General features: G+C 43.3%; 1 protein-coding gene across 2 annotated transcripts in view; it reads right to left on the bottom strand.

Moving 5' to 3' along the window:
* Positions 1–19,926, bottom strand: part of LOC133160667 (follistatin-related protein 5-like) — a 70,880-nt gene that overhangs the window by 4,802 nt on the left and 46,152 nt on the right. The window contains exons 8-15 of one of the 2 annotated variants that reach the window (XM_061288556.1): positions 15,338–15,458; positions 10,219–10,380; positions 9,266–9,400; positions 5,283–5,309; positions 4,997–5,115; positions 2,948–3,097; positions 1,298–1,405; positions 927–1,051 (exon numbers count right to left, since the gene is read on the bottom strand). In XM_061288556.1, the coding sequence (XP_061144540.1) occupies positions 927–1,051; positions 1,298–1,405; positions 2,948–3,097; positions 4,997–5,115; positions 5,283–5,309; positions 9,266–9,400; positions 10,219–10,380; positions 15,338–15,458 (947 nt within the window). The remainder of the gene's footprint in view (positions 1–926; positions 1,052–1,297; positions 1,406–2,947; positions 3,098–4,996; positions 5,116–5,282; positions 5,310–9,265; positions 9,401–10,218; positions 10,381–15,337; positions 15,459–19,926) is intronic. The other variant, XM_061288566.1, reaches the window with a different exon arrangement.

Genomic DNA, 19,926 nt, shown 5'->3' with positions numbered 1-19,926 from the left:
AATGGCAGATGGAGCTTGATGTTTCCTAACACTGTTTTTGATTCATGGAAGCAAGTCATGAATTTAATTTTGCCACCACCGTGTTCATCACAAGATAATTTTGAATGCTTCGATTTGCGAACACCCCCAGGTAGAGACGGGAATTCTCCATAAGAAACGGTTTCCACATTACCAATGCGTTGGAATCGTTTGCTATTTTGCTAACAATTAAAAAAATACAGCCATGTGCAATTTTTGGAATGTTGATATTTCAACAAAGGGAGCAACATCAGGCTCAATTTAATGAGGTCCAATACAAAAATAAAAAATTCTGCCAAATGAAAAGTTCATCCAATGCCAACACATTTTAAACATTATTATGTCAAAACCAAAAGGTAAGCAGAGGTGCACTAAGTGTTTTTATTCTTTTTTTTGGGGGGTCACGCAGATTAGCGTTAGCTTCTGACAAGCGTCTCATGCTCGGGGACTTTGGAGTCACTGACACCTGTGAGAGGTTTTCAATTTTCCAAAAAAGTGTAACATCCTTTTATGTATATGTGACCGATCTTGTTCATCTCCTCTCGACACCAGTCAAGTCCATACAAAGTATTTGTATAAGTAATAAGAGCTACAGTCAACTTGGTTATCTAGGAGTGGGGCATTAATTGATTTTAGTCATTATTTGTGTCGTATTTGTCAGGGTGATTTGTTGCTTTACCCCCATGAATAGCGAGGGGGGAGCATTATATCAAGACGTACACACACAAGATTTAAAATAAGCCTGTCTGTACTCTCGACGCTGGATGCCTGGCAACGTAATTACACCACCTACCCGCTCTTGGCTTGACGGACAGGCGGGTAAAAGCAGGCCCGTTCGAGACGACAGCAAACAAACCACCTAAGCATTCCCAAGGGCCAACTTGAAAGCCCAACGTGTGCTTACGCACCTTAGGCTGTCTACCATCAGGCTGGTGGAGGGGATGAAGAAGCCGTCCACTCTGTCGAAGCGTCCACCCACCGGCTGCATGTGGACCGTGTGGTGGGACACCTTCATGCTCGCCTCACCGATCACCTGCAAGAATATTTGTGTTTTGTATGTGTGTGTATTAGGGATGTCTAAAATAACACATTGATGTCCAAATCTCTGAAAAAATACCTTTGCATTTGCATAAGTGACATCAGATTTTTGAATGAAAATGCACATCACAAGGGTCCTAATCCACCCAATGCCTGTTCCAAGTATGTCTTATTGACATTGTTTCTCTCATCCATGGGAACAAAGCCAAAAAGGAAAGTCTGAGATTTTTCTTTCCTTTACCTGCAGAGTAGGGAAGCTCTTCTGCCTGTCCCCCCAGCTGAGGATCCACACCTGGTCACGGGACTTGTCGTAGTGCAACTTGACAGGATATGGGTCAGTGCTGACTGTCTGCATCACACACACACGTACACACAATATCAGCCTTTCTGCAATCCCAATGGATTTACCTGAGTTATATAGTTACGTTGGTATTGAGACTTGGGTTAAGAATTGTATGCATAGCCTGCCACTGGAACATACCACCATCTGGGACTTTTTACTTTTCATTGATTCCCATTCTGGGTGCTGTTACATTGTTGGAGTCATCATTTTAGTAGAAATAAACTACAGTGTGTGTGTGTGCTCATGGAGGCAATGGGGGAGGTTCAGGTGCTTTAAGTAACAGCTGCTAATATAACGCAGTGGAGCTCAACCTCTGGGCGGCCTGAATAAATGAGCTGCTGACAGTTTTCGGGGGAGCTCAGCCTGCTTAGCAGCGGTGGCTCTTTTCCCCCCAAGAGGCTGGCGAGGCGTAAACGGCCGTCTGCAGGGGGTTGCAAAACACACCCAGAAAAAAATACTGACACACATGACTGCACTCACGGCCATTTAGTTTAAAACAACAAGCACGTTGGATGTTGGTGTGGGAGCCATGACAAATACAACACATTTAATAACAAGTGTACCGTAATTTTCGGACTATAAGTCGCGTTTTTTTCCATAGTTTGGGTGGGGGGGCGACTTATACTCAGGAGCGACTTATATACATATATAAGTTTTTTTTTCACTTTTTTGGGCATTTTATGGCTGGTGCGACTTATACTCCGTTGCGATTTATAGTCCGAAAATTACGGTAATGGCCTCCGTGTGGAACTGAGATGGGTCGCAATGAGATTTTGATGCAAAAGAAAAAAAAGAAAAGTTTTTAATCTTTCAATGTTTACTGCACTGAGGTTTTGGATGTGATGTCGTACATGACAGCTATACTTATCGATTCCGTAGCGTTTCGTTCAAACTCCGAATTGTACTGTATGTCATATTAGAACATAACATAGCTGATCAAATGTTATAATGTCTTCATGTATATTTCCTAAAATATAACATGTAAAACATCATCTATTGTACAATGATACATAAATAAAAATAATTATAGAAATAAAGCATGATTTAAAAAGGGACAACTTGTTTTGAAAATGATGAAGTTTTACAATGTAAAAAACAAGAAAACACATTTAATTGTAAAATAAAACTAGTAACTAATAGAACAATAAAATATTCTGAAACATACACAATTTAAAAAATATTAAATTAACAATATTTAAAAATATTTAAATACAAACGGAGTGCCTTGCACGCTACATAATTACATACATACATTTTTAATGGAGCAAGAAATATAGATTGGCAATCTCTCTCATAAAAATAATGAAAAACGTGTTACATTTTCCAGTGTACATGTAGAGTTAGTATTCCAGCTGTACTGCTTATTGCTTTAATAACTGAATGCATTTTGTGTGCTATTAATCATTGCAAGCATTGGCTTACCCAAACCTCCTTGGTTAGCATTTCTTCTAAATGATGCGTTGGCTTATCAAATTTGACTGCATACCAACTGTTTACTTAGGGACATTAATTCATGTTAATTGAGTGTTAACAGGTAAATTGAGTTACCTGGACAGCCTTCTGCGACTGGACGTCCACAATGAGCAAGCGATCTAACGTGGGCTGTGCCGCGTAAATAAATTTGTCCTTGACGTTGACCGCCGCCGACCACACACACTTCTGCACTTCGTCGTCTTCTGAGGCAGGGCACACTTCCTCCTACGCACACACACGCACACAAACACACACACACACGCACGCACACACGTGCAAGACAGTTTGCAGTTATCTTATCAACAGTGTTGCTGTTCCTTTCCCGCCTACTGACAAATGAGTTTTTTTTTTTCTTTCTAACGCATAATCCACACAACAAAGCTTGCACGTTCCCACGGATGTGTAGCTTCCAGGCCCTGGCAGCTTTTTGCCTGGCTGGCTGACGTAGCTATCCCCTGCCCGACCGTCTGTTCCAGACTCTGCGGGGCGATTTAGAGCGGCTGCCGGCCAGGAAAGTTGAAATAAAAAGGCTCCGGCTCCGGGACGTTGGAATTAACGCTTCTCGTGTGTATTTATAACCACAAAGGCAGTGCGGTGACAGGTGCCTTCCCGCTGGCCAACTTGTCTCGGTTAATATACCGCTCTTGTCTTCTCTAGTAGTGCAGTAAATCTACACCGGCACTAATGTTGCGACATAAAACCAATAGCAGTAGCAGCTAGCACTAGAAACTACCGCAGTAATCTATAATCAGATGCACGGCGGCAGCCACGGATGTTCCAAGGCAAAGAGATGGATTCAGATACACAGCAAGAGTAAAAAAAAAAAAAAATGGATCCCCATTAGTCAATTGTTCAGAAGTTATTTATGCGAAGGGAACATGAATGGAAGATAGCTCCAAGCTAATATGGTTATCTTCACAGCTTCACTCAGAAGTGGACTTGAATGTAAGAGCGCAGTCACGGCAGATCAAAAATCTATCTAAATCTAGGTATTCTTCCTCTTCTTTTCCCAGCATTCTTGTTGATGCAGCTGAGGGCATGCACGAAGGCGGCTGCAATGTCTCGGCACATTGCATACTGTACTTTGTGTGGGGTTGTGTGTGGGCGACTTAAATATGTTTGTTTTTGTTCTGTGTGAAATTCCCTTGACAGTCAGAAGTAGTATATCTTTCTTGCGAATTCATTAGAATCCTTAATGCAGCATTACTGGTCTTAATTCGCCTTTCCTCAAGTCTTCTTGTACATTGAATTTTAGCAAGATAACTCTCGGTAAGGCAAAACTGGAAGGTGTTGCCACATTTTCTACTGTAGCCTATGATTGGTTGTGAACGTAACCCCTCCCCGCCACAAAAAAAAATCCAATTATCCACAAAAGCGTCTCACCGGGGAGCGAAAACTTCAAAACTGTCTCTGCAACATAGAGACTTCCTGGAGGGATACAAAAATATCGTGTATAAAAATCTGACTAATCAGCAGTTGAAATTTGAATTTGTCCAAAATGCCTTCCTGTTTATTCTTCAGAACTATCGTGTATGATGGACGTTTGTGCAATTTAACATCGATCGGTGGAAGAAGTACATGAAAAAAGCCCCAGTAAAGTTTCATTTAGCAACATGAAATTTTCTTCTACGTGTCTATCATGAATAGACCCTGAAAATTTCTCAAGAAAGGAAAATTGCCCAGAACAACACAGGGAATCTGCAATCTGGACTGAACGCCTGAATTTGGTGAATCCTGGAAATAATAATGAAACAAACGCTCGGCTTGACAATTTAGCATTGCCTATCCCCCCAGGATACCGGATTCAGGATGCAAGGGCAGCTTCAATTACCCTTCAATTTTAGGCTTGAGTTTATTACACTTTCTTCAGACAGGATAAACAAGTCAAAGCAATTTGGTGTCAATCGGTGAAACTAGCTTGTCCCCCCCGAGTATGGTTTTGTCAGAGTAGCAGCTTTTAGAATTCATTCAAAATGATTCAAATCAAAATGTCAAGTTTGGACATGAGATATTTTCATGTGTCTTATGATGGACATGCCAATTTGAATTTGTGGGTGGAATAAGTGGAAATTGTGGCCAGGCTAATTTTTGTTTTTTTTCTAACCGTGTTATTGAGTCTGTCACCTTAAGAGCCAGCAGTTTCTCGCTGGGCTTGATGTGTCTCTGTATCTCGCACGCCACCGGCTGGATGACTTTAATGCCGTCCTGGTAGAACACGTAGAACATGTTTCCGATACCAAGACCTGCAACAACAAAGAACGTCACTCGCCCGGTGAAATAGAAGCGACGCTATACACCCTAAAGTAAATAAGGCACTGTGGGATCATTTAATCCCTCTTGTCACAGATGGCTAATCCTATTACAGGAATTCAATTAAGTCACTTTAATGAATGCAGCCACGGAGCCGTACCTTCATCCCGCCACAGAATGTTGGCCACTGCCAGGCAGAAAAAGAGAAAGAGAACATTGAACATTAAACGCCACAATCAATAACATCACATTTGTGAGACTTTTATTGGAATGCTTGGGCCCCGCTATCCAATGCAACAGATAATTGAGTCTTCTGCTCGGAAATAAGGATGTTTGGTTTTAGACATCGCCAACTGTGTTTGCTTATGCTTACGGGAATCGACTTCAATCAACAATATCATTTAGCATGAGCCTGAAATGCAAGCAAAGCAGCAGGCAAGCCAGGATCGCTTTTTTTGCTACATTTCTCTTGATGTAGCATATAAACAACACAATACTTTGGGAATTTGACCTGAAACATTATTTTGGTTGACAGTTGTATATTTGGGATTATATCCCAGCAGTATGTTTTGCTCGCTAGGCGGCTTAGTGTTGAGAGATTATCGTTTGCTTGTTCCCTCGTTACTTATCACCGTACTTTCCAAATGTATTCAAGTTTGTGCCCTTAGTATATATTTAGTGTGAGGTGATATGGGTTACCTCAGATGCCCCAGGTGACTAAATCATTTCTCAGGCTAAGGTCATTTTAATGCTTCATTAACATGGATTAATGGCCCATCTTTCTGTTCTTAGAAGCAGCAGACCTCGATTTGAGATGGCTAATGACACTCGCAGTGCCAGACCAGAGCCTGAGAGCGTCTGATAGCTACCACTACCAGTTACCTCTATCATTATTTTGTCCGTCAGATATCTTCAAAGGGTGAGTAGTTTTACTCCCTTTCAGGTGATGGATTTTGCGGTGGTAAACCTTTTCTTTATTGTAACAGCAATACCTGCAAAAATGCCACTAAGTGACTGCATCATTTTTCGTTTCCCCTTCCATCACGTCTCTCAGGCATTTTTTTCAAAGGAGTGAGTAATTCCACTTTGTTGTAGTTATATTGGAATTTACAATTTTTGGGTAGTTCAATTCAAAAAGAGAGTCACGTATATCAAGCCAGCAAAATTATGTTTCACTGCCATGAAGGCTTTGCCTGTGCAGTTTTGGATGGAGTCGGACTTATTTCTTTCCTGAGAGTGAAAATGAGTTTTTGTATGAGGACAACTGTGACAGGGTCACTGTTGTGAGGAAGAAATGCAACGGTGATATGAACTCGGTTTTCATGCAAATTCAACGCTGTGTCCTTAATGCCGACCCTCTCTGCCTATTGTCTGCCAGTCCCTCCATCAACCCACTCCCGTCTTCCATTTTCTGACGGGCTGTCCAATTTGTGGGCCAATTGGCGCCGATGCTAATCTGTCCTCCAGCACTCATTCTCCCGTGGAACGGCACTGGCAAAGAGACAAAGCGGCGAGGGTCAGGCGTAATCGTTGCAAAAAAAAAAAAAAGCGCTTTGTCGAGTGTTACCCTTCCTGTGCACTCTTGCGAATCTTTTTCAGCTCATTAAAAAGCGTCACAAAAGTAACACCGTGTCGTCTGCAAAATGGACGGTGGACAAAAAAACTGGAGAACAATGGCGTTTATGCCAGGGATGGAAACAAAATAGAAAGAAAGCAGTCGTACGAAAGCCATATTGATGCTATTCATCACCCGGGGTCGGAAAGACTGCGGCTGTTGCGCGCGTGCGAGGGGCCCATATATCAACTTCAGTGTCCATATACTGTAGCAAAAACAAGCCGGCTGACGGCGGCGGGCAATCGTTTGGCTCTCTTGTGATAACTGTTTGTGCTGGACGCCAAAGTTTAGGGACGTCACGCCCGGGAGGCCCAGCGGCAAGGTTACGATGTGACTGGCTCACGGCGATGGCGACCCGGGACAGACCATTCACACTTTGACGGCGCTAATTAGCCCAGAAACAGTGTAGAGAAAGAGTAGGGGGGCAGGCCAGTCATGAGGTTAAAAAAATAAATGTGGTAATCAAATTTGGTAATCATAACTCAATCAATCAATATTTATTTGACCTCTGGCTTCATACAACGAATGTATAACTAAAGCTGTTGATATGGAATTAATTCATTAATCAATTTAAAGAATAAGTGGATTATTTTTTTTAAATTCATAACGTACTTACGATAACACTAAACCTCGATTCACTTTGGCCCGCAAGTATCGGATGCGCTCCTAAAATGTTTATCATTAGACTCTCTAAATATAAAAATAAACAAAAAAATGCGCTGACAGTGTACATGCATATGCGGCAATAATCTCCCCTCAACTTCCAACTAAATGTATGCTACTCCCTGAGATACAAATACATATTTCAATATACTTCCTCGGCACCAACTTGCTGTATTTATTGTGGGCTGCACACAATGTTGCTTTCGAGGCACCAAGGTCTGTCACACCAGGTAAGGAGTGCGTTTGAATGAAACATTGTCAAGGGCTACCTGTTGCCTTTTAAGGAAGAATAAGAAAAAAAAACACAACAATTTGACAAAAGGTTTTAGAATCAGGTAAACAAAATCTATATAGTAAGGGACTTCAAAATGTGTAGTGACTGCATAATTGCACCCAGTTGTTTCACAGTGTTGTTTTTTCATTGCTTTCCAGCCTGGTCTGTGCAATCTCAATATAAATAACACACTTCTTGCATCTCACTTCACTCAGCACTGAGCCAACAGTATGGATTGCATTGAAGCTTCTAACCATTGTTGTTTTTGTCCATTATCTGAGAGGCTGCCAAGTTAAATAAAAGTATTGAATTCATTTCAATGGTTTCTTAAGGAGATATATTGAATCAAGTAAAGGTCATTTAATACGTAACCAGGAAAAAATGTAGCATAAAAGCTCTAGTCCTAATTTTCTGGGTTCTATACAATACGATAGAACAAAGACGGATTTTATTTTTTTGCCATGCAACGCCCGACTTTTCAGCCCACTAGCTTTCCAAGATGCCGTGTTCTGTTCCCGTTGAGGTCATTTCTTATCTAACAGACCTTCACTGTGAGTCATAAAGTTTGATGGGGAGGATTTAGCGCAGTCGTGAGACCAGCCGGCGATCCACAAGCACTGATGTGCTGACGTTTTGACGAGCGGGGCTTTGCAATAGCCCGATGATGGCTTTAAAGTAAGCCTGCAATGAAATGTTTTTTTTTTTTTTTTAAAGTACCATAAACGCACCAAAGGTTGCACAGGTAAAACGGAGATGGTGAAAGCCACCAAAAGTTGCACGGGTTTAAATTAGCATAACTCAAAAGTCCTCAAAAGTTAAGCAGTACAAAGTCACACAGGGATGCAAATGTCGGAGAGGTCAAAATGCTACCTTAAATCCCCCCAAAGTTTTACATATTGAATTTAGACTAACTTAAATTTTTCCAAGTTTTACATTTTTCATTAAAAGAAGACAACTGAACCTCTTGAAAGTGAAAAAGAGTAAGAGTAAATTAAGTGAAAGGGTGTGTTCTGCATCAAATTTGCAGGTTCTCTCTTTGAAAGGGGCTGTGAGGGTCTCTACTTAATGAGGCTGAAAATGCCAGCGGTTATTTGAATAAGTCCAGTCAACATGTCACCAAACAACATTATTCCAAGACTACTTCATTGAAATTTAGGCGCTTTTTTCTAAATAAGGAGGGCAAGCTAATTAACTGTGACCTTTTATCAAATGTCACATGTTGTTTGGGGGTTTGAGAGCCGTTGTCGGTATGCCGTGGCGCTCCTTAAGGTAATTAAGGGTCCCAAACCACACACATACACACCACTTAAAGGAATTTCTTTTACGAGGGCCACACTCCAGTTGGCTGTCAATAAAGTACATTTGGGAGCAGAGGACTTATTTTCCACAGTCCGCCGTGCCTCAAACGGCAACAGTCTGCTGCTAACTGGCACAAAAGAGATGCCTTCCACAGTGTGCCAATTGTTTCTGCTTTGTCAGGCTCTGTCGACGCACTCTGAGGCTATTTGTTATTTTCTGTCACTGCTGCATGGGAAATCAAGGGCGGGCAGACGGGCGGACATCTCAAATGGACGTCTCCATGCTCACTTACAGGTTTTGCGCGCCGAGTCCTCTATGAAGAGCGAGGAGATATCCTCATCCATGCCTGCCTGGTTTTTAGCGATGCAGGTGTAAGCGCCGGTGTCCTCAAAGTGCACGTTGCTGATGTGCACCTCACTGCCATTAGCTGGGATGAGCAGACGCACACACAAAAATTATGCTTCTCTAAGTATTTTCCCAACATCTGTTCAGGTTAAAGTACTCATTCAAATCACCTTCAAATATTGTGCAGATTCAAAATGAGATGTCGCAGAATACTTACACGAGTTTAAAATAGCCAAGGTAGTGACCTTAAAGTCACCAAAAATTGAACAGATTAATTTACCATTAATACCCCAACCATTATGCAATTTAAAACAAGATGAATTTATATGCGCTAAGAGTTCAAATTGTTAAAGTAAAATGACTTTTAACTCACTTAACTTACAAATTGACAAAAAAATGCCATATATTGCATTGGTTGATAACACTATTGTAACTCCCCCCAGATTCAAACAAGACAAGTGCAAATCCAAACAAAGGTTTTTCTGGCTAAATTTACATGACCTGAAATCCCATCCATTATTACAGAAGATAAAATGAATCAGCCTTAGTTTCCCAGTTTCTTTTAGAAGGACTACTAAAAATCTAATAGTTGTGTAGGTTAGCATGACTCCCAAAGGCTGAAAGAAGGAGTGTTGAATAACACAAAACATGCATAGTTTTGACAGCAGTCAATGAACAAATTGCAACTATTAAACGGGCACAATGGTGAAACTCCCAAAAGCTACATAGATTCAGGAACAAATTAAATCCCTTAATCCCTTACTTTAAATCTGCCATAAATTGCACTGGTTAAAATCTAACGGTCTTCAATTACTTCAAAAATACGCACCAAAAAAACCCAAAACACTAATAGCTAATGTGTTAGATGAAAATAAAACTATTTTACAAGAAAGTAACTACCTTGCAGTGTAAGTTGCTTGGATAGCTTGGGTGTGATATTCATTCCGTTCTTGAGCCAGGTCAGCTGCGGCTGGGGGATGCCCTCGGCGTGGCATCGTAGGCTGGCGGTGATGCCCGGTTCTCTGGCTTGGCTCTCCGGGTACACTCGGATAACGGGCGGAACTGTGGGGGCATGGCCACCATCAGAATTTCAATGTAATGCAAAACTTTCTTAATAGGGTGTCATGAGGGATTTTAATCACAGAACTGTGCCAAATCCTGTAAATTTGAAATTTACAATCTAATTGAAAAAACTATTAGTATTCTATTAGTATCACCTTTTAAGTAAGCTTTAAAGTGCCGTATTTAGAGCACGATCAATGTTTTCGTTGTTTCCCCGCAGCCTTGGGTCTCGTACGATTGCGCGTATACAAATCACGCATATAAATGAGCGATAGAACCATTAAGAGGTCATTGACTTTTTTTCCTGCTTCCTATCGATTTCAAGCAACCTTTTGTTAGCAAGCAGACAAAGCACAACGTCTAGTACCTGACTTGGCTCTTTAAAAAAAATCTTTACCCTGTGGGAATAGCAAATCATCAAAATATACATTGTGAACTTTCAAGCAGGCGATATATTAATAATCAAATGCATTTATGCATAGGATACACAAGGGAGATTAGGTTTTGCTAATCCAGCTTCACGGAACATGTTTCATATTGAAAGAATTCCAAAGGAATAAGAGCACACAGTGTGAAATATTCACAAAAGGCCTCCAAAAATAGCAAAATCCTAACACACAACCCCATCTTGTCATCTTCCAAGCCTACCATAATCCTCTAATAATTTTTCTATTTTTTTGCTGAGAAGCCTCACAAAAATGTTTGTCTAGGTATCTAGGTGGATGGTGGCCTCCAGGAATGGCCGCCATCGCCATCTGGACCGTTAGGTACAGGCGGGCTTTGGAATGTCCCGTTGGCGTGTTGGCAGTCAGACACACATATGGGCCGCTGTTAACAATCGCAAACACAAGGTCACAAAACAGTTGCAATCCAGCTTCAACCCATAAAAAGGCACAAACACAATCTAGGACACTGACTGAAGGGCAGCATACGTATAAACGCAGACTGACAACATAGAAAAAGCGGCCAAAGTGTCAAAATAATATTTTCTTTATGTCTGACCAGATGCAGTTCAAACAATCATTTAAATTTCTGGTTTTAGAATTTTAGAGGATGAAGGTTTTTTTTAATTACTAATGATGATAAAATTATGTTCAGTAGTTTGAAAATATATAAAAGTAACTTATTTGGGTTGCAGATTTTTTTAATGTGTAAAAAAAATTATATTAAATTATACATTAAAAACAATTATTTATTCCTTTCATTGTGTGTAAAAAAAAAAAAAGTCCAACATTTTTTTATTACATCTTACATTCAGATAATTAGAAAAAAACAGTAAAAATTCTAAAAATTTTGAAGATTAATTTTTAATCCAAACAAACAATTTGGTGTTTGAGATGATGGAATACAAAAAGTCTTTTAGGGTAGGGAATTGTTTTTTGTCTTGTGGTGTTTAGAAACAATTACTCCCCATGGACAATAATTCACGTAGAAATAACCCATTCTAGGATCGAACTCTTTCATTAAAAAAAAAACAAAAAACAGATTTTACTATGAACTGGTGCACTCGAGTCTGTGTATTTATGACGTGGACATAGTGAAGGAAAAAGCCTTTTCAAACACTCCTCCTCATCTACCCATGCTTCGAGTTCCATACGTATGGAATGTAGACGACTTGCACTGCAGGCTCACTGCGACATAGCTGACAAGTCCTTCATGCAGCTCGCCGGCCGCTCGTCAATCACCCAGCAAGGCCACTGTCTGCGCACACACACACTGGTTTCCACGTGCGCACACACGCACACAGCGTACACAGCGTACACATGCAGCAGGCTGTTTTGCTCTCAAACTGTGAAATTCCAAGCAGCCACTTCAATCACGCAAAGAAGCTGGAGGCGTCGGCCGAAAAGCACGTCGTCGACCATGTACCTCTGACATATGTGCTGCCAATCACATGCGCGGCAACAAGCTGTGGCTAATGTGCGCATGCAAAAGTAAGGAGGCCATGGGGGGCGGGGGGGGGGGGGGGGGGGGGGCTGGACAAGCATGCTGTACAACACTTTTCTTCATTGGAAATCAGATGAGCAACTAGCGGCCAGCGGGTTCTGAGTGGCCTCTTGATTCATCAATTCAAAAACATTCAATATGCGTTTTCCATGAAAAACGGAGGAAAATACAGGTTGTGGCAGGAACAATCCACACTATGAAAAATCATTGATTGTGATACTGTAATTTCCACTATATGTCTTAGCTCACTTAAAATTAGTCATCTATTGCACCACATTACGACGTGAGAAGGCCAAATCATTTTTGGGGCCATTTTGGGAGGTGGAAAAATGTACAAAATGAGTTGTTGCACTTTATGTTGGTTTCTTGTTCAGCAGGACTGGAATGCAGTTTTTATGCAAGAGAGCCCTTTGCACTGGGGAAAGATCACGATATATGGTTATTTTGTTTTTTGTACGAGTAATATTTCTGCATCCCCAGAAATGCACTACATCAGCCACTGTGTAATAAAGGTGCAAAACAACTTGAATTGCCATGTGTGAAGATCCCATATATGTATGTTAACAACGTATTTGGAAAATCTGTTCTGTTTAAAGTTTACATACATGTGGGAGGGCTAGTAGCATATAAACTATACAAAAAAAGAAGCGATCACAATCAAAGGGCGTTCATTGTACTGTATTTCTCGTAATATTTACGCAATAATCCTTCTCTGCTGGTGTTGTTACGGCAGCATACGTGCCACTGATGAAACATGGCCGACCATCTGGGGAAAATTGTTTCCGAGGGTGTCGCGGTATGGATAAACGTTTTGGTTGAGATGAATGGCAGCAGCCAGTCTGGCGTATGAAATGAACTGGCATTATTAAAATGATGTCAAATAAATGAATAGGCCCATGAGCGCAGACTGACGATACAGGATCTTAAATAATTTGGCTTCAGCAGCAGTAGGGATGAGGATTCATTCAGCACTAAGGATTTGGTTGCTGTTGTGGAATTGATTGATGAATTGTGCCTTGAAGCAAATGAGTCAAATAATTTATTCAAATACATATTTTGTAAGGCAAGCACACACACACACACACACATACATATATATATATATATATATACATACATATATATGTATGTATGTGTGTGTGTGTGTGTGTGTGTGTGTATGTATATATATATATATATATATATATATATATATATATATATATATATATATATATATATAGCTGCCTTGCGAGACCCCAACTATTCTAACAACTATTCTCCCTCATGCTACTTCCACTTCAACCTCAATAGTGTCCATCACATTCTCGTGCGTCGGTGGCAATGAACAGCGTTCCAAATCCACTTAGCTATCGAGCTCGCTTGCCTAATTGAGTTTCAGAAAACGTCAAGTCGCTTCGTCAGGAGGCAATAGCGTCTTCTAGGGGGCCCCGCAATGCGAAATCCATAGCGGTGATGTTGAAAAGTTCTGGTCCGGAATCAATTACGACTGGGATTCTTTGCTTTTCCCGGGCGCCGGGGTTTTCATAAACAGAACAATTGTTCGTCTCCCTGTAGTGTTTCAATTAACGGTCACAGCAATCGACTTGAATGAATGCTAATGAAGCAGCTGTCTGTCATATGTAGAAGGAAGTTTCCTCAACTCCATGCCAGCTCATTAGGAGGGAAAGCAAGTACTCCACAGCACACCCGTGACCTTTACCTTCTCCATAAAGAGCTCATTTCACTCCCAAAGTTAGCCCAATTAGCAAAGGAGCAAAACTCTTCACCTCATGGAGAATGAAGACCAAGTGGGATGAAAGTATACACTAGATCCTCCAACATTGAACACTATTGGTACTTCAAAATTCAAACAAAAGAAATGACTGAGCTGTCGCCTTTCGAGCCCAACCTATTTGGATGTTTTGAGGCCATTGCCAATGTTTCATGAGCGAGTAAGCTTATCCATCCATCCATCTTCTTCCGCTTATCCGGGGTTGGGTCGCGGGGGCAGCAGCTTCAGGAGGCACTCCCAGACTTTCCTCTCCCCAGCCACTTCATCTAGCTCATCCCGGGGGATCCCAAGGCGTTCCCAGGCCAGCTGAGAGACATAGTCTCTCCAGCGCGTCCTGGGTCGTCCCCGGGGTCTCCTACCGGTGGGACATGCCCGGAACACCTCCCCAGGGAGGCGTCCAGGAGGCATCCTGATGAGATGCCCGAGCCACCTCATCTGGCTAAGTAAGCTTATATCAGAGCTTAATGGGCAAAACGCCAGCTGATTCCTTTTATTTTGAAAAGGCTTGATATCGGCCAATAAAATCTCCTCCCAGCATAAAAGCTTTCTGCTCAGTGCGATTGTCAAGCCCGGCTTTTTTTTTTTACCGCAGGGATCTGGCAAAGGTGAGGCTTATCTTCCACGGCAGCACAGTAATTAGTAAAATGCTGCCGTTCGCCTCTGAACTGGAACACGTAAGAAGGAGCACATTACGTAACTCCAATTGTCGGCTCCCTCCAATGATTTACAATGCATTTTAAGAATCTGGTATTTTCTGGGTTTCAAATCTGACAGTGACTTTTGTTCCCCACAAACTAGCAGACTTTTCATATCCATCTGTCTTCTGTTCTTTGTAAGAAATTTTAATTAAAAATATTGCTATATGTTTTGGAACCACTCGCCAAAGCAAACCCCAAATCAGAATCAGCGATAGTGTTCTGAGACTGCCTTTTAATCAAAAGAATATCCTGGGAAAAGATACGTCGCAAAAACATTTTTTGGGAGGTCGGAATTTACAACAGCAGCAGATGTTTGGGATTCCCGTCGGAAAGCTTTCTCTTTGTGTAAATACCTTGTAAATCCCCTCCATAAACGTCCGGAGACTACTGGCGTATCCTTGCCAAAGCGCTCAGTTGGAGCTCAAAATCCATCTTTAAGTTGGCAAGAATGATGAATGGGCCATCTGCTACATGTGACGCCTAATTGATTCAAACCCCGAGAACAAAAAGTCGCCACTCCACACAAGAGGCCTCTTACCATCCACGTGGAGAACGTGCGTCTGGAAGAGTTTCTCGTAGCCGTCGGCGTGGCAGGTGTAATTGCCCATGTGGGCGGCGCTCACCTTGGTGAAGTACAAGGAGCCGTCATCGCCAAAGTCCTGATTGTAACAAAGACAAACGCAGCCAGGTGAAACCAACAAAATGTGCTTTTGGGTAGGGATGTATTACGCAAAGGTGACTTTTTAACGGCCTGTATACAAATAATTGGGTCTGGTAGACTTGTCACTCGTTACTTGAGCCTTGTGGTATGTGGCAAAATGTCGGCCCACTAAAATGGATTAAAATTGGGTGGATTCTTTGGCTTAATTCATATTCCACAAATGTAATATTACCACAATATTCAGATTAGTGGGGAGGTGGTGCATAGTATGTATAATATATATATATAATATATATATATTATATATATATATACTAAATAATGCGCTTGATTCAAAATGTTTAAACATGCAGTAAGGATAGCTACACAAGCTTCATTGTAATGTTTTTTTGTTTTGCTTGTATTAAATATTATCGTCAATGGTTCCGTTCCAGTCAGTGATTCATTTACATACAGCAAGAGAACCTGCTAAGCTCACTTTGAGAATCACAGCAGTAAATTGTGTACTTTCTGATTCCTTATCAAAGCAACCGAAATGTTTTGTCTGCCAATTTTTGTTGTTGTTATTAACAGTGTAAATATTCCCAATTGCTGCGGCTTGCGCACATTCTTCTAAGCTTACAATGACAAAAACATGCAACGAGGCTTTTGTCAGCAACACAACATAATGAATAAAATAACCGTAATGCACGTGAGGTGATTACTTCAAAGACATCCCTGAGCAAAACAAGCAAATTCATATCGGAAAGAATCAAGAGTCGATTTTGTCAAAAGCAAAACATTCCTTGGTGGCTGTATGAATAATTCAAACCGCTCTAAATATGAGGTAGATGAATTTTCTCGTCGCCCCCCCCTCTTTTTATCCATCGTTAACAAGCTCATTAGTTTGTGGTGGCTTTTCTCGCTATTAGCAAATGTTTGCCTTTTTTCCGCGCTGTTGTTTATGTTTACTTTTGAATTGAAAAAGCTCATTAATTAATTATGTTGCTGTTGGCATGCCTCGACCGGCGACGTGAGGATTATCTTTTGTCCAGTCGTCCATTTTTAGCGTTTATCCTCATACCTTGGATTGGCCAGATAGCTGAGGCCTGGATGACTTTGAGTGAGAGACAAGAGTGCGTGCGTGTGTGTGTGTTTTAAGAGACCAAGATAAAACATTTCTAAACCTTTAACTTGTACAATGAAAGTGAAATGACAGGAAATTAAAAAAAGAAACTGAGATAATGTGATTGCCTAAGTGTGCACACCCTCTTGTAACTGAGACTCTGGTTGTTGTTAGAATCAACCAATAAAAATAAACTGAAATGAAATATGAGACAGCTCACACCTCCCAGTGTCTCCGATTAACATGAAATAAAGCTCAGATGTTCTAGTCGGCTTTTCCAGACACTTCTGTCGTCAAAAACAGGAAAGTTCATAGGCAACTGTTGCTCACCTTTAGGGTTAGGGTTAGCATTATACTTGAATGGCTCCATTCTTTTAATTTCACTCAACATGGCGATGACTTCTAACTAACCCTGCACTCCATACAATATTTATTTCTCCAATGAATTGTTCACTAGGTACTCATTTAGGACATTTGGGATTTGTTCTACTTGAGGTACGTATATGCAAAACGTGTGTGTATGTGTACGCAGTGTAGTGAGGTTAAACTGTATTTTGAAGCAGGTTGCTTCTGACGGCCGTATTAATTATAGTCTCCGGAGGGTAAATCCACCTGCCCTTGTGTGCCCCCCAGCTATACGCGCCCAGTCAGCACAACACCGGCCAGCCCGACGAAGGTTCTACCGCACTGACTTTCATCCCCTCCACCCGTTCATTTTTCACTCGGCATGGTGACAGCATTGGCTTCGCGCAGCCTTCCTGAGGTTAAAACCTGCTGTCCATTTTCTTTTCCAACTGTAAAGAAGAACGCAACCACATAAATCAACCTCGCTTGTGTCATGAAGATGAGTGAGGCATTAGAGTCAGAGTTGACCATATTGAAAGATGTGCATGTGAATGTTGTGAATGCCCCAATCACATTTGTGCCATGTTTCAACTGGGGGGAAAAAACGCAAAAATATGATGGCAAAAATGTTACACAGAAAAAATAAATGACATATATAATCTATTTTAAGATCTAATAGATTTTAAAATAATAATAAATAATCCATCCATCCATCCATCTTCTTCCGCTTATCCGGGGTCGGGTCGCGGGGGCAGCAGCTTCAGGAGGGACTCCCAGACTTCCCTCTCCCCAGCCACTTCGTCTAGCTCATCCCGGGGGATCCCAAGGCGTTCCCAGGCCAGCTGAGAGACATAGTCTCTCCAGCGCGTCCTGGGTCGTCCCCGGGGTCTCCTACCGGTGGGACATGCCCGGAACACCTCCCCAGGGAGGCGTCCAGGAGGCATCCTGATGAGATGCCCGAGCCACCTCATCTGGCTCCTCTCAACGTGGAGGAGCAGCGACTCTACTCCGAGTCTCTCCCGGATGACCGAACTTCTCACCCTATCTCTAAGGGAGAGCCCGGACATCCTGCGGAGAAAACTCATTTCGGCCGCTTGTATCCGGGATCTCGTTCTTTCGGTCACGACCCATAGCTCGTGACCATAGGTGAGGGTAGGAGCGTAAATCGACCGGTAAATTGAGAGCTTTGCCTTTTGGCTCAGCTCTCTCTTTACCACGACGGACCGGTACAAAGTCCGCATTACTGCCGACGCTGCACCGATCCGCCTGTCGATCTCGCGCTCCATCCTCCCCTCACTCGTGAACAAGACCCCAAGATACTTAAACTCCTCCACTTGGGGCAGGATCTCATCCCCGACCTGGAGAGGGCATTCCACCCTTTTCCGATCGAGGACCATGGACTCGGATTTGGAGGTGCTGACCCTCATCCCGACCGCTTCACACTCGGCTGCGAACCGCTCCAGTGAGAGCTGGAGATCACGGCCTGAAGAAGCCAACAGCACCACGTCGTCTGCAAAAAGCAGAGACGCGATGCTGAGGTCCCCAAACCGGACACCCTCAACGCCTCGGCTGCGCCTAGAAATTCTGTCCATAAAAACTATGAACAGAATCGGTGACAAAGGGCAGCCTTGGCGGAGTCCAACCCTCACTGAGAACGAATCCGACTTACTGCCGGAAATGCGGACCAAACTCTGGCATCGGTGATACAGGGACCGAACCGCCCTTATCAGTTGGCTCGGTACCCCGTACTCCCGAAGCACCCCCCAGAGAACCTCCCGAGGGACACGGTCGAACGCCTTCTCCAAGTCCACAAAACACATGTGGACTGGTTGGGCGAACTCCCATGCACCCTCGAGGATCCTGCTGAGGGTGAAGAGCTGGTCCACTGTTCCACGGCCAGGACGAAAGCCACACTGTTCCTCCTGAATCCGAGGTTCGACCTCCCGACGGACCCTCCTCTCCAGCACCCCTGAATAGACCTTCCCAGGGAGGCTGAGGAGTGTAATTCCCCTGTAATTGGAACACACCCTCCGGTCCCCCTTCTTAAAGAGGGGAACCACCACCCCAGTCTGCCAATCCAGAGGCACTGTCCCCGATGTCCACGCGATGCTGTAGAGACGTGTCAGCCATGACAGCCCCACAACATCCAGAGCCCTTAAGAAATCCGGGCGGATCTCATCCACCCCCGGGGCCTTGCCACCGAGGAGTTTTTTAACTACCTCAGTGACTTCAACCCCAGAGATTGGAGAGTCCGCCTCAGAGTCCCCAGGCCCTGCCTCCACAATGGAAGGCGTGTCGGTGGAATTGAGGAGGTTTTCGAAGTATTCTCCCCACCGACACACGACGTCCCTAGTCGAGGTCAGCAGCACGCCATCTCCACTGTAAACAGTGTTGACGTTGCACTGCTTCCCCCTCCTGAGACGCCGGATGGTGGACCAGAATTTCCTCGAAGCCGTCCGGAAGTCATTCTCCATGGCCTCGCCAAACACCTCCCACGCCCGGGTTTTTGCCTCAGCAACCGCCGAAGCCGCGTTCCGCTTGGCCATCCGGTACCTGTCAGCTGCCTCGGGAGTCCCGCAGGCCAAAACGGCCCGATAGGACTCCTTCTTCAGCTTGACGGCATCCCTTACCGCCGGTGTCCACCAGCGGGTTCGGGGATTGCCGCCACGACAGGCACCAATGACCTTACGGCCGCAGCTCCGGTCGGCCGCCTCAACAATGGAGGCGCGGAACAAGGTCCACTCGGACTCAATGTCCCCCGCCTCCCCCGGGACCTGGGAAAAGTTCTGCCGGAGGTGGGAGTTGAAGCTCTTCCTGACAGGGGATTCCGCCAGACGTTCCCAGCAGACCCTCACAGAACGTTTGGGTCTGCCAGGTCGGACCGGCATCTTCCCCCACCATCGGAGCCAACCCACCACCAGGTGGTGATCAGTTGACAGCTCCGCCCCTCTCTTCGCCCGAGTGTCCAAAACATGCGGCCGCAAATCCGATGACACGACTACAAAGTCGATCATCG

The sequence above is a fragment of the Syngnathus typhle genome, linkage group LG1 (assembly GCF_033458585.1).
Source record: "Syngnathus typhle isolate RoL2023-S1 ecotype Sweden linkage group LG1, RoL_Styp_1.0, whole genome shotgun sequence".
Classification (NCBI taxonomy): domain Eukaryota; kingdom Metazoa; phylum Chordata; class Actinopteri; order Syngnathiformes; family Syngnathidae; genus Syngnathus; species Syngnathus typhle.
The sequence above is the reverse complement of the archived record's forward strand: the minus strand, read 5'-3'. Positions and strand labels throughout refer to the sequence as shown.